This window comes from Chlorocebus sabaeus, chromosome 24 (assembly GCF_047675955.1).
Source record: "Chlorocebus sabaeus isolate Y175 chromosome 24, mChlSab1.0.hap1, whole genome shotgun sequence".
NCBI lineage: Eukaryota > Metazoa > Chordata > Mammalia > Primates > Cercopithecidae > Chlorocebus > Chlorocebus sabaeus.
Genome location: NC_132927.1, coordinates 844,983 through 857,237, shown reverse-complemented (window position 1 = coordinate 857,237; position 12,255 = coordinate 844,983). Strand labels below are relative to the sequence as shown.

The following is a 12,255-nucleotide window of genomic DNA, read 5'->3' as shown; positions in this document are numbered from 1 at the left end:
GATCCCAAGTATTTAAAACACACTGCTTATGGTAACAGTCAGTCTGTGGGAGGCAGATTAATAAGTGATATTTTCCCTTCCTACTTTCCAAATTTTCTTAATAAACATATGTTATGACTATAATCAAAAAATATATATTTTTAAAACGTCTACTATGGGGCAAGCTAGGTTCAAAAAACAGAAGTCTGATAAATGTAGTTGACTTGCTATTGACAAGGAAGACATTTACACTGGAATTCTATATTTTGAGATATACCATTCTTCATAGAAAAATTGTAAAATACAGAAAATACGAAGATGGAAACAAATCACAATAATCAAACCACGTAGAGAGATTTAGTTGTTTTTTTAATAGAATTGGGCACAGGCTGTTTAGAAACAACCATCTTTCACATCCATCATAACGATAGCATTAGTGTAGTTTGTTTAGCAAATGTTTACTGTGTGCCTATTATGTGCTGAGCCTGCTATGTAAGAAGTGTGGCTCTCTGGACAGGAGACAGAATACTAAAAAAGACAACTATTTATCTTTGGCTGCCTGGCGTGCTTCCTCACTTCACATGGTATCAGCAGTTTAGCATTACAAACGTCCTTTAGAGAACCAGCCCTTTCTCATTCTTGGTTCTAGTGGCTTGAGTGGACTGATCCCAGCCTACCCAAAGTGGATTCAACTCCTAGCAATTCGTTAATCTAGCCCAATAAAATGTCAAGTACAGGACTCTTATTGAAAGCGTTCAGAAAAGAGGTGGACTCTCACACTAAACATTTGTAACTAAATAGAGGATGTCAGAAATTCCCTAGAAAGGAAGCTATGATAATAAATGGGTTGCTAGATGGGTCTAGTAGATGGTGGCCATACTTTGTTACTACCTTGTGTATTGCTCTACCATAGCCCTCCCCAAACCGTACTCTGGCTCCTGGCATTTGTCTCTTCAACCAGATGGTCTAAGGGAAGGAGACACATCTCCAACATGCTTGGTTCCAGCACAAACTGCTAAAGAAACTATCCTGATGGATTTAGCAGCATGGCCTTGAGGCATTGGGGTTCTATCACTGGGAACTCAGGTTTCTGGTGCTTCAGTACCTCTACTGGCTGATACCATATCCTACAGTTCACTTCATATGCTTGGGTTCCTGCTCTGGGCTGAATAGGTAGTCTACTCTGAGTCATCAGCTGTGGGTGCTGATGTGGTCACTGCATGATTTTCACACAAGCACCCAGAGGACGTCATCAGGCAGAAGCAGTGGGGGTGGGCAGCATTCACAGAAAATCTGTGATGAGACACCACAAAACCAGAGGGGAATATGAAGTCACGAGCCTGCTCCACCTCTTTCCTCTCCCAAGAGCTAAAAGAGAGCAAGGAGGAAACAACAGCAGCTCCAACCAGGACAGCCTTTCTGAGAACATGCAACCAATCCTGCTCCTGCTGGCCTTCCTCCTGCTGCCCAGGACAGATGCAGGTGAGTGATCGTCTCCACCCTCGGGGACCCAACCCCATCCCATAGGTCTCCTGCCCTTTCTCCACATTCCTGATCTATCTATCTACCAGGAATGTTCTGAACTCTAGCTCCCATTGTACCAAGACCCCCCAGGTGTGATGCTGGATAAGTTATCAGCAGGAATGGCAGAGCAGAAGGCCGTTCTCAAGAAGAACCAGTGGGTACTATCCCCTCTCCAGAGCCCACCTTTGTCACCTGGAGAGTGGGACTTTCCTAGAAGTAAATGGCAGAGGATGGGAAACTAGAAAAGAGAAATATTAAATTATTCTAGAGTAGGCCTGGCTTCTGTTTCTGGGATAACACAGGTCCTTCTCTCACCGTCTACTTAGGAGAGAAACCCAGAGCTCAGCTGACAGCAGAACTGGTGCAATCACTGTCCTCAGAACACTGTTAATGTGTTTGCTCAGTCCCATTCTCCAACTCTGCTTTTCTTCCCTGGCCTTTGGTGGCTCCCCTCTTTCCAAGAATGAGGCACTATGGCAAGCCTGAACTTCCCTGTTTTCTAGAATTCCACCAGCACTGCCCTCATCCAGAGGCTAACTGGAGCCAGTCCATCATACAGCCATGAACATTTATTGGGCACCCACTACATGTGAGGCTCTAGGAAATAGGATATGACAGTATCTAGATCCTTCCACTTATGCCCTGGCTATTAGAAAGCAGCACTATCCTAGAAACCATGGGACTCATAGGTCTTGGAAACTCACCTGAAACAAAGCAAAGTCAGGAAAGGAATGATCAGGAGCCTCTGGGATTTCACTGTCCCTAAGACAGGTATGCTTGCCTTTGGCTATACATGGAAGAAAGATTTACAGACCAAAGTCTGCTGTTCTTCCCTTTTACAGAGCAGGAAATTGAAACCCCTTCCTCCAGGCCCCTCCCAACTCCAGGCTATCCCAGGTTCCCAAATGCCCAGGAATTCTGGAGCCATCAAGCAGGTGCCCACCCAGCAGATTCCATGGGTGCACACAAGCAGAGAGACTTTTCCTTCAGGGGAGATCATCGGGGGACATGAGGCCAAGCCCCACTCCCGCCCCTACATGGCTTATCTTATGATCTGGGATCAGATGTCTCTGAAGAGGTGCGGTGGCTTCCTGATACGAGAGGACTTCGTGCTGACAGCTGCGCACTGTTGGGGAAGGTGAGGAGCAGAAAACAGCCCACACCTCCCTGGAAACACTCCACAGAGACCCCTGCCTTTTTCCCAAGGAGCTCCTTGGGCTCCTGGGAACACATATCCAGGAGGGCTCCTTAGAGGGTGAGAAAAGGGCAGGTAAGTTTGTGGAGAGGGGGGAAGGTTGGTTCCAGAGGCGCTGCTGAAGTAAGAAACAGCAGAGTGACCAAGCCTGCCATATTTAGAACTGGGGGCATACTTTGGCATAAGAATACAAACTGAAGCAATTCCACCTGTGTTTCAAGGGGGAACCGACCCCTGAGAAACATGGTGCAATTACCAGAATTCCAATTCCTGGGGACAGACTGTCCCCTTAATTTCCCCTCAACTGCAGCCCTGCCCCAGCTGTCACCTGCTCTTCACTGTCTCTGGGCTGTATCCTCTGTGACTCTGCCCCCATCCTCACTCTGCTTTCTGTGCAGCTCCATAAATGTCACCTTGGGGGCCCACAATATCAAGGAACAGGAGCGGACCCAGCAGATTATCCCTGTGAAAAGAGCGATCCCCCACCCAGCCTATAATCCTGAGAACTTTTCCAACGACATCATGCTACTACAGGTGAGGCACACTCCTGCCACTCTTGCTCTTCTTGAGCAAGAAGTCCAGTTGGTTCCACTCCCACTGTGATGCAGGCCCTTCCCTCCTTTCCATCCTGGCCTTTTGGTTAATTCCTGTGCCTCAGAGGAGAGAGAAGACAGCATAGTCCCATCACTGTGTCAGGGCCCAGAAGTTCGTTGGCTGACCTGAACTTTCTTGCCTCTTCCCCACCAGCTGGAGAGAAAGGCCAAGCGGACCACAGCTGTGCAGCCCCTCAGGCTACCTAGGAACAAGGCCCAGGTGAAGCCAGGGCAGGTGTGCGATGTGGCCGGCTGGGGACAGATGACCCCCATGGGAAAATACTCACACACACTGCAGGAGGTGAAGTTGACAGTGGAGGAAGATCAAACGTGCGAATCCCACTTAGGCCGTTATTACGACAGTACTGTTGAGCTGTGCGTGGGGGACCCAGAGATTCAAAAGGCTTCCTTTAAGGTGAGACTATGCATCTGCCTGCATTGGCTCTGGGGAGAAAGATGTTTGGGGAAGATCTGAGACCTGCAGACCTAAGTAGTGAGGGACTCATTCACCCACTAGACTGTGATCTTTCTCTCTGGAAAGAGAAAAGGGGACTAGACAGAGCTGGGGAGAAATTAGGGCCTCTGCAAACTTACAAGGAGGCTTATGGTGGATGGTGCTCCTTTGGAAGGATGAATTTGCAACACTCTACCCACTCCAGGTCACAGATAATTAGGAAACTGTGCCCACTGGGAGTGCAGTAATTATAACCAGGCGTGTCTTCAGAGGCCAGTACCCAACGTGGTTAATGGGCTGGTCCTCCATGGTAGATGTCAGCCCTCCTTGCCCGTTTCTGGGTCCTTAAACAGCCAACGGTCCCACATTTCTGCGATCCCAGGATCTGGGGGAGATGACGGAGGCTGGCCGCTGGGATGAGGTGAAGCAGTAACAATGTCCAGAGCCAGAGCTTGGCAGCTGGGGGCCACCAGCAGCCTGCCCTGCCCTCTCATCTCCCACATGCTCACTGTGCAAGTTGGCCTTTTCTAAGCGGGGACTTGAGATGGCAGAGAGGGCAGGACCCAGAGGAGCATCAGCTCACTCCTTCCACTCTCTATTCACAGGGGGACTCTGGAGGCCCCCTTGTGTGTAACAAGGTGGCCCAGGGCATTGTCTCCTATGGTCTAAGCAATGGCAAGCCTCCACGAGTCTGCACCAAAGTCTCAAGCTTTATACGCTGGATAAAGAAAACCACGAAACGCCACTAACTACAGAAAGCAAACTAAGCCCCCGCTGTGATGAACCACCTTCTCAGAGCCGAGTCCAGATTTACACTGGGAGAGGTGCCAGCAACTGAATAAATACCTCTTAGTTGAGTGGAAAGGCTGGTTTCTTGTTTATTCATTGACCCTCATTCTCAGGCACCAGTTCTGTGCTATGCAGGCCAATGACACAATTTAGCTGTCTTCTGCTTTCTCCTCTCCCCTCACCCCTTGCCTTGCCACCTCCCCAAACCCCCACACAAAGCTGATATTCAGCTGTTTCCCATCCACACCAGTTTCTCCAGGGCCTGCCCTTCTGCCAGGGCTGAAGCTGAGCACCATCAGGAGACAACATGGACCACTTTGGTCCTGGGGCTTAGCGAAAACTTCTTACCTCCTTCTCCAGTGTTACATGACAGAGAAAAAAGGGATAATACTATGGGACCTAACTCCTCATCCCCCACTGGGGCTCCTCATTCTCCCCTGGGCTTAGTTTCTCTACCCTCCTCTGAGCTCAAAGCTCAACTCGTCCTCCAGCCTCTTGGCTGCCCCTTCTCTTCATCCCTGCTGAGTGTTCTCAGAATCCACCAACTTTTGTCCTCTCCAGTCCACGCTGACCTGATCCGGGCCCTTCCTCATATCTACCCACCTAAGATACCCAGAGACCCATGTGGTTCCATAAGGGCCTTGCCACTTAGATGCCAGCTCATCTCATGCCCTGGCAGAGAGGGGCCTCAGAAAAACCAGGCCTGTGTGGCACCAGGTAAGACCCACGGAGGACAAGGCTGGCAAGGTCTCTCTCCAACCCTTGGCTCCATCTCTCCCCTAGGTAGGGCCAGCTGAACCCCTCCCATCCAGCCCAGTGTCCTCCCATACACTCAAGGTTCACTGCCCACCTGGGCAGTCAGCAGGCTGAGCCCCTTTAAACCTGTTCCTCCTGGTCACTGCTGGCCTCTAGGCTAGGATTCCCTGCTAGCCACCTGGGCTACATCAGCCCTTTGGGTTCAAAAGGACTCCTTTCTGCAAAAGGACTGGAAAGCACAATCTTTTCTATCAATCAACAAACAAATACTCATTGAGCACTTACTATGTATCAGGCATAGAGGGTAGTAAGAGAACACAATAACAGACTCTATCATCTGAACCCAAGTGAAACTGACAATGTTGAGAATTTCCATCCAAATTGTTTCGCTCCCTTTCTATCCTTCAGATTAGTTCACAAGATCGAGATTGCGATGCAATTAAAGTATTTGTATCTTATTTTTATTTCTGGTTTTTCTGAGGCCCCTCTCTGCCAGGGCATGAGGTGGCCTGGCATCTTAGTAGCAAGGCCCTTATGGAACCACGTGGGTCTCTGGGTATCCTAAGTGGGAAGATATGAAGAAAGGCCAGATATTCATACAGTTTGTATGAATATTGTCATGTGTGACTCCAGAACAACAATGTATGGGATTTGAAAACGACTTTAATCATTTACTTTCCAGACATGAAGTTGTCAAACTGTTCAATGGAGCATCGTCTTCACCTAGGGGAAGCGTAGCAGGGCAGGAAGAAGACAACTAGGGCAGGCTGATTTTCATTTGTTTAAAAAGTAGCAAGGATGAACGTTATTATAAAGATTCAAATTGTAGGAAAAACACCCATTTGATTGGACCACCAGAAGCATAATCCCTGTCATTACACAAGCTCCTGCCTGTACAGAATGAAAGTAGAATCAGGAAGGCTCACGCAGGCTGAGAAAATGGAGCAATGCCTCTATTGTTTAGGCCACTTGATTACTGCTACATTTGTAGTTTCCAAAACTACCTGGACTTGTGAATGTTAGGAAGTTCTTGGCTTGGAGGTCACCGATAGAGTATATGACATTTTGTTGAATGAGGGTTGCCCTGTGTTAAGCTCACCCTGCTAAACACTCCCAGCAGTCACCTCTCCAAGGTCTTGCCGCTAATATGGAGTACTGCCTGGGAGTTGAACAGAAGTACTAGCTCTAGGTTAGTGCTTCCCTGTCCCAAATATACACAGCACTACACTATTGTGGCATGGAGTAAAATCTCCCTCTAGGATCATGTAATTATCAAGATCATGCCCTTTCTCATCTCAGTGTGCACTAAGCATGCTGCAACACAATCCCTTTTTTTTTTTTTTTTTTTTTTTTTGACAGAGTTTCACTCTGATCAGCCAGGCTGGAGTGCAGTGGCGCAATCTCAGCTCACTGCAACCTGTGCCCCCTGGGTTCAAGCGATTCTCCTACCTCAGCCTCCTGAGTAGCTGAGATTACAGGCATGCACCATCACACCCGACAAATTTTTGTATTTTTAGTAGAGACAGGGTTTTACCATGTTAGCCAGGCTGGTCTTGAACTCCTGACCTCAAGTGATCTGCCCACCTCGGCCTCCCAAAATGCTGAGATTACAGGTGTGAGCCACCACACCCAGCCGCAACTCAATCTCTTAATCTTGGGCACTTTTATAAAATAAGTGGGTGTCACACAGTTTCTGATTTGGAACTGGAAAAAAAAAAAAAATCCCTGCACCTAAGAAATACTAATGACTTGGCTCCTTCATTGGAAAAGGAAAATGCAGGAAGCAAAACAAAATAATAGTATTTTTTAAAGTTGCCTGGTCACGTCCATAATCAGTTTAGGTATGATACTTACTTTGGGGAAATGGTTCTGTGGTTTAAAACAAGTTTGAAAACCATTGTTGTAGGCCTTTTTCCACTTCTGAGCAAGAAGAAAGAAACAAAGTTTCAGGAAAGGGTAGTGACTGACTGAAGATATCACAGAAGTTAGGACAGAGCCTGACCAGAGCCCACACCCCTTGATGACCAGGCCAGAAAGTAGCTTTAAAAGTCTTCGAATGCTCACCCCAAGATGACTTCCTGGAATCTCCAGACAATAATTAAGCTTGTGCTCAGACACCTCCCTGGAGAGAAAGACTGTGGGCTTCTCCAGCAGCTGTTTAGTGAGAAGTATTCAAAGCAATTCCCTTTGGTAAGCTGAAATCTGTCCACAGGTGTATTTAGGTGGACTCAGAGGCAGGTAAGTACTTTAAACATGCTGACTCCTTCAAATCTCCTTGGTCTGTGGAAGTTTGCCCCCAACCCCTACCATATGAAGAAATAATCTTTCCCTTGCTTAAAATCTCTATAGTGTCCCTACTGACTCTAGGAAAGGAAATGCCTCAGCCCACTGAGATCCACTCCCACCATGCTTCCTTTCCTCCAGGACCACAGGAAGAATCAGGTCCCAGCACAGCCAGGGAGAGAACTGCCAAGTGGGCTCATGGAGAATATAGACTCCAAAGAAAGCAAAATCTTGTTAATTTGTTTCTGGGAATATGTATTGTTATGACTGCCTTCCCAGCCCACCACTATGCTTCTCCCAGTACCACTCTGTGTGAACTTACACAACTTATAGGGTTTACTTCTTATCTTGGTAACCCACACAAGATTGTTTTTGACCAACTAACATATGTCACCATGACAGCAATGTACCATATCACTTAGAAGCAGCTGACCTGAGAGAATTGCAGAATAGCTTATTGAAGACTGAAAATAATGACAGCTGAGAAACAGCTACCTGCAAGATTGGGATGCTGTGCTACAGGATGTAGCATATGCTTTTAAGCAGTAATAAACATATAGTGTCGGTTCTTTCATAGCTAGAATACATGGTTTTGGAAACAAAGAACGTTTCCAAACATTCCTTGCCCCTTTGATTAGGAGTTACCCCCTGGTTATTAAACCTAATGAGCCACTTTTAGAGTTTTTGTTTCTGTCTCCATAATCTTGAGCTTTGCTGGTCTAGAGGTCTCAATTCCTGAGAAGGAAATCAACAGTCAGATAAGTAGGTTACTTTAGCAGCTGGGTGATTAATCCTGATTGCCACGGGAAGATGGGATTCACTGAGATACCTCTTAATATTTTCATGACCATTAGTGAAGGTCATTGGAAGACTACTGTAGCCCAATAAGATAAGACTACTAAGACCCTTTTTTTTTTTTTTATACTTTAAGTTCTAGGGTACATGTGCACAACATGCAGGTTTGTTACACATGTATACATGTGCCACGTTGGTGTGCTGCACCCATCAACTCGTCAGCACCCATCAACTCGTCATTTACATCAGTTATAACTCCCAATGCAACCCTCCTCACCTCCCTATAATAGGCCCCGGTGAGTGATGTTCCCCTTCCCATGTCCAAGTGATCTCACTGGTCAATTCCCACCTATGAGTGAGAGCATGCGGTGTTTGGTTTTCTGCTCTTGCGAAAGTTTGCTGACAATAACGGTTTCCAGCTGCACCCATGTCCCTAGAAAGGACACGAACTCATCCTTTTTTATGGCTGCATAGTATTCCATGGTACATATGTGCCACATTTTCTTAATCCAGTCTGTCACTGATGGACGTTTGGGTTGATTCCAAGTCTTTGCTATTGTGAATAGTGCCACAATAAACATACGTGTGCATGTGTCTTTATAGCAGCATGATTTAGAATCCTTTGGGTATATACCCAGTAATGCAATGGCTGGGTCATATGGTATTTCTAGTTCTAGATCCTTGAGGAATCGCCATACTGTTTTCCACAATGGTTGAACTAGTTTACAATCCCACCAACAGTGTAAAAGTGTTCCTATTTCTCCACATCCTCTCCAGCACCTGTTGTTTCCTGACTTTTTAATGGTTGCCATCTTAACTGGTGTAAGATGGTATCTCATTGTGGTTTTGATCTGCATTTCTCTGATGGCGAGTGATGATGAGCATTTTTTCATGTGTCTGTTGGCTGTATGAATGTCTTCTTTTGAGAAATGTCTGTTCATATCCTTTGCCCACTTTTTCATGGGGTTGTTTGTTTTCTTCTTGTAAATTTGTTTGAGTTCTTTGTAGGTTCTGGATATCAGCCCTTTGTCAGATGAGTAGATTGCAAAAATTTTCTCCCATTCTGTAGGTTGCCTGTTCACTCTCATGGTAGTTTCTTTTGCTGTGCAGAAGCTCTTTAGTTTAATTAGATCCCATTTGTCAATTTTGGCTTTTGTTGCTGTTGCTTTTGGTGTTTTAGACATGAAGTCCTTGCCCATGCCTATGTACTGAATGGTATTACTTAGGTTTTCTTCTAGGGTTTTTATGGTTTTAGGTCTAACATTTAAGTCTCTAAGCCATTTTGAATTAACTTTCGTATAAGGAGTAAGGAAAGGATCCAGTTTCAGCTTGCTGCTTATGGCTAGCCAATTTTCCCAGCACCATTTATTAAATAGGGAATCCTTTCCCCATTTCTTGTTTCTCTCAGGTTTGTCAAAGATCAGATAGCTGTAGATGTGTGGTATTATTTCTGAGGGCTCTGTTCTGTTCCATTGGTCTATATCTCTGTTTTGGTACCAGTACCATGCTGTTTTGGTTACTGTAGCCTTGTAGTATATTTTGAAGTCAGGTAGTGTGATGCCTCCAGCTTTGTTCTTTTGACTTAGGATTGTCTTGGCAATGTGGGCTCTTTTTTGGTTCCATATGAACTTTAAAGCAGTTTTCTCCAATTCTATGAAGAAAGTCTTTGGTAGCTTAATAGGGATGGCATTGAATCTATAAATTACCTTGGAGAGTATGGCCATTTTCAAGATATTGATTCTTCCTATCCATGAGCATGGTATGTTCTTCCATTTGTTTGTGTCCTCTTTTATTTCACTGAGCAGTGGTTTGCAGTTCTCCTTGAAGAGGTCCTTTACATCCCTTGTAAGTTGGATTCCTAGGTATTTTATTCTCTTTGAAGCAATTGTGAATGAAAGTTCATTCATGATTTGGCTCTCTGTTTGTCTGTTATTGGTGTATAAGAATGCTTGTGATTTCTGCACATTAATTTTGTATCCCGAGACTCTGCTGAAGTTGCTTATCAGCTTAAGGAGATTTGGGGCTGAGATGACGGGGTTTTCTAAATATACAATCATGTCATCTGCAAACAGGGACAATTTGACTTCTTCTTTTCCTAACTGAATCCCCTTGATTTCATTCTCTTGCCTGATTGCCCTAGCCAGAACTTCCAACACTATGATTAATAGGAGTGGTGAGAGAGGGCATCCCTGTCTTGTGCCAGTTTTCAAAGGGAATGCTTGCAGTTTTTGCCCATTCAGTATGATATTGGCTGTGGGCTTATCATAAATAGCTCTTATTATTTTGAGATACATTCCATCAATACCAAATTTATTGAGAGTGTTTAGCATGAAGGGCTGTTGAATTTTGTCAAAGGCCTTTTCTGCATCTATTGAGATAATCATGTGGTTTTTGTCTTTGGTTCTGTTTATTTGCTGGATTATGTTTATCGATTTGCATATGTTGAACCAGCCTTGCATCCCAGGGATGAAGCCCACTTGATCATGGTGGATAAGCTTTTAGATGTGCTGCTGGATTCGGTTTGCCAGTATTTTATTGAGGATTTTTGCATCGATGTTCATCAGGGATATTGGTCTAAAATTGTCTTTTTTTGTTGTGTCTCTGCCAGGCTTTGGTATCAGGATGATGTTGGCCTCATAAAATGAGTTAGGGAGGATTCCCTCTTTTTCTATTGATTGGAATAGTTTCAGAAGGAATGGTACCAACTCCTCCTTGTACCTCTGGTAGAATTCGGCTGTGAATCCGTCTGGTCCTGGACTTTTTTTGGTTGGTAGGCTATTAATTATTGCCTCAATTTCAGAGCCTGCTATTGGTCTATTCAGGGATTCAACTTCTTCCTGGTTTAGTCTTGGGAGAGTGTAAATGTCCAGGAAATTATCCATTTCTTCTAGGTTTTCTAGTTTATTTGCGTAGAGGTGTTTATAGTATTCTCTGATGGTAGTTTGTATTTCTGTGGGGTCGGTGGTGATATCCCCTTTATCATTTTTTATTGCGTCTATTTGATTCTTCTCTCTTTTCTTCTTTATTAGTCTTGCTAGCGGTCTATCAATTTTGTTGATCTTTTCAGAAAACCAGCTCCTGGAGTCATTGATTTTTTGGAGGGTTTTCTGTGTCTCTATCTCCTTCAGTTCTGTGCTGATCTTAGTTATTTCTTGCCTTCTGCTAGCTTTTGAATGTGTTTGCTCTTGTTTCTCTAGTTCTTTTAATTGTGATGATAGGGTGTCAATTTTAGATCTTTCCTGCTTTCTCTTGTGGGCATTTAGTGCTATAAATTTCCCTCTACACACTGCTTTAAATGTGTCCCAGAGATTCTGGTATGTTGTATCTTTGTTCTCATTGGTTTCAAAGAACATCTTTATTTCTGCCTTCATTTTGTTATATACCCAGTAGTCATTCAGGAGCAGGTTGTTCAATTTCCATGTAGTTGAGTGGTTTTGATTTTCTTAGTCCTGAGTTCTAATTTGATTGCACTGTGGTCTGAGAGTCAGTTTGTCATAATTTCTGTTCTTTTAAATTTGCTAGGAGTGCTTTACTTCCAACTATGTGGTCAATTTTGGAATAAGTGTGATGTGGTGCTGAGAAGAATGTATATTCTGTTGATTTGGGGTGGAGAGTTCTGTAGATGTCTATTAGGTCCACTTGGTACAGAGTTCAGTTCAATTCCTGGATATCCTTGTTAACTTCCTGTCTCGTTGATCTGTCTAATGTTGACAGTGGGGTGTTAAAGTCTCCCATTATTATTGTATGGGAATCTAAGTCTCTTTGTAAGTCTCTAAGGACTTGCTTTATGAATCTGGGTGCTCCTGTATTGGGTGCATATATATTTAGGATAGTTAGCTCTTCCTGTTGAATTGATCCCTTTACCATTATGTAATGGGCTTCTTTGT

At 44.7% G+C, this 12,255-nt stretch overlaps 1 protein-coding gene across 1 annotated transcript; it reads left to right on the top strand.

Moving 5' to 3' along the window:
- The first annotated feature begins 1,305 nt into the window (after nt 1-1,305).
- Nucleotides 1,306-4,609, top strand: GZMB (granzyme B). Its single transcript, XM_007986355.3, has 5 exons — nt 1,306-1,461; nt 2,494-2,641; nt 3,097-3,232; nt 3,446-3,706; nt 4,351-4,609. Exons 1-5 carry the CDS (start codon nt 1,407-1,409, stop codon nt 4,492-4,494), a joined length of 744 nt encoding a protein of 247 aa, XP_007984546.2. The 5' UTR covers nt 1,306-1,406; the 3' UTR covers nt 4,495-4,609.
- The last annotated feature ends 7,646 nt before the right edge of the window (nt 4,610-12,255 follow it).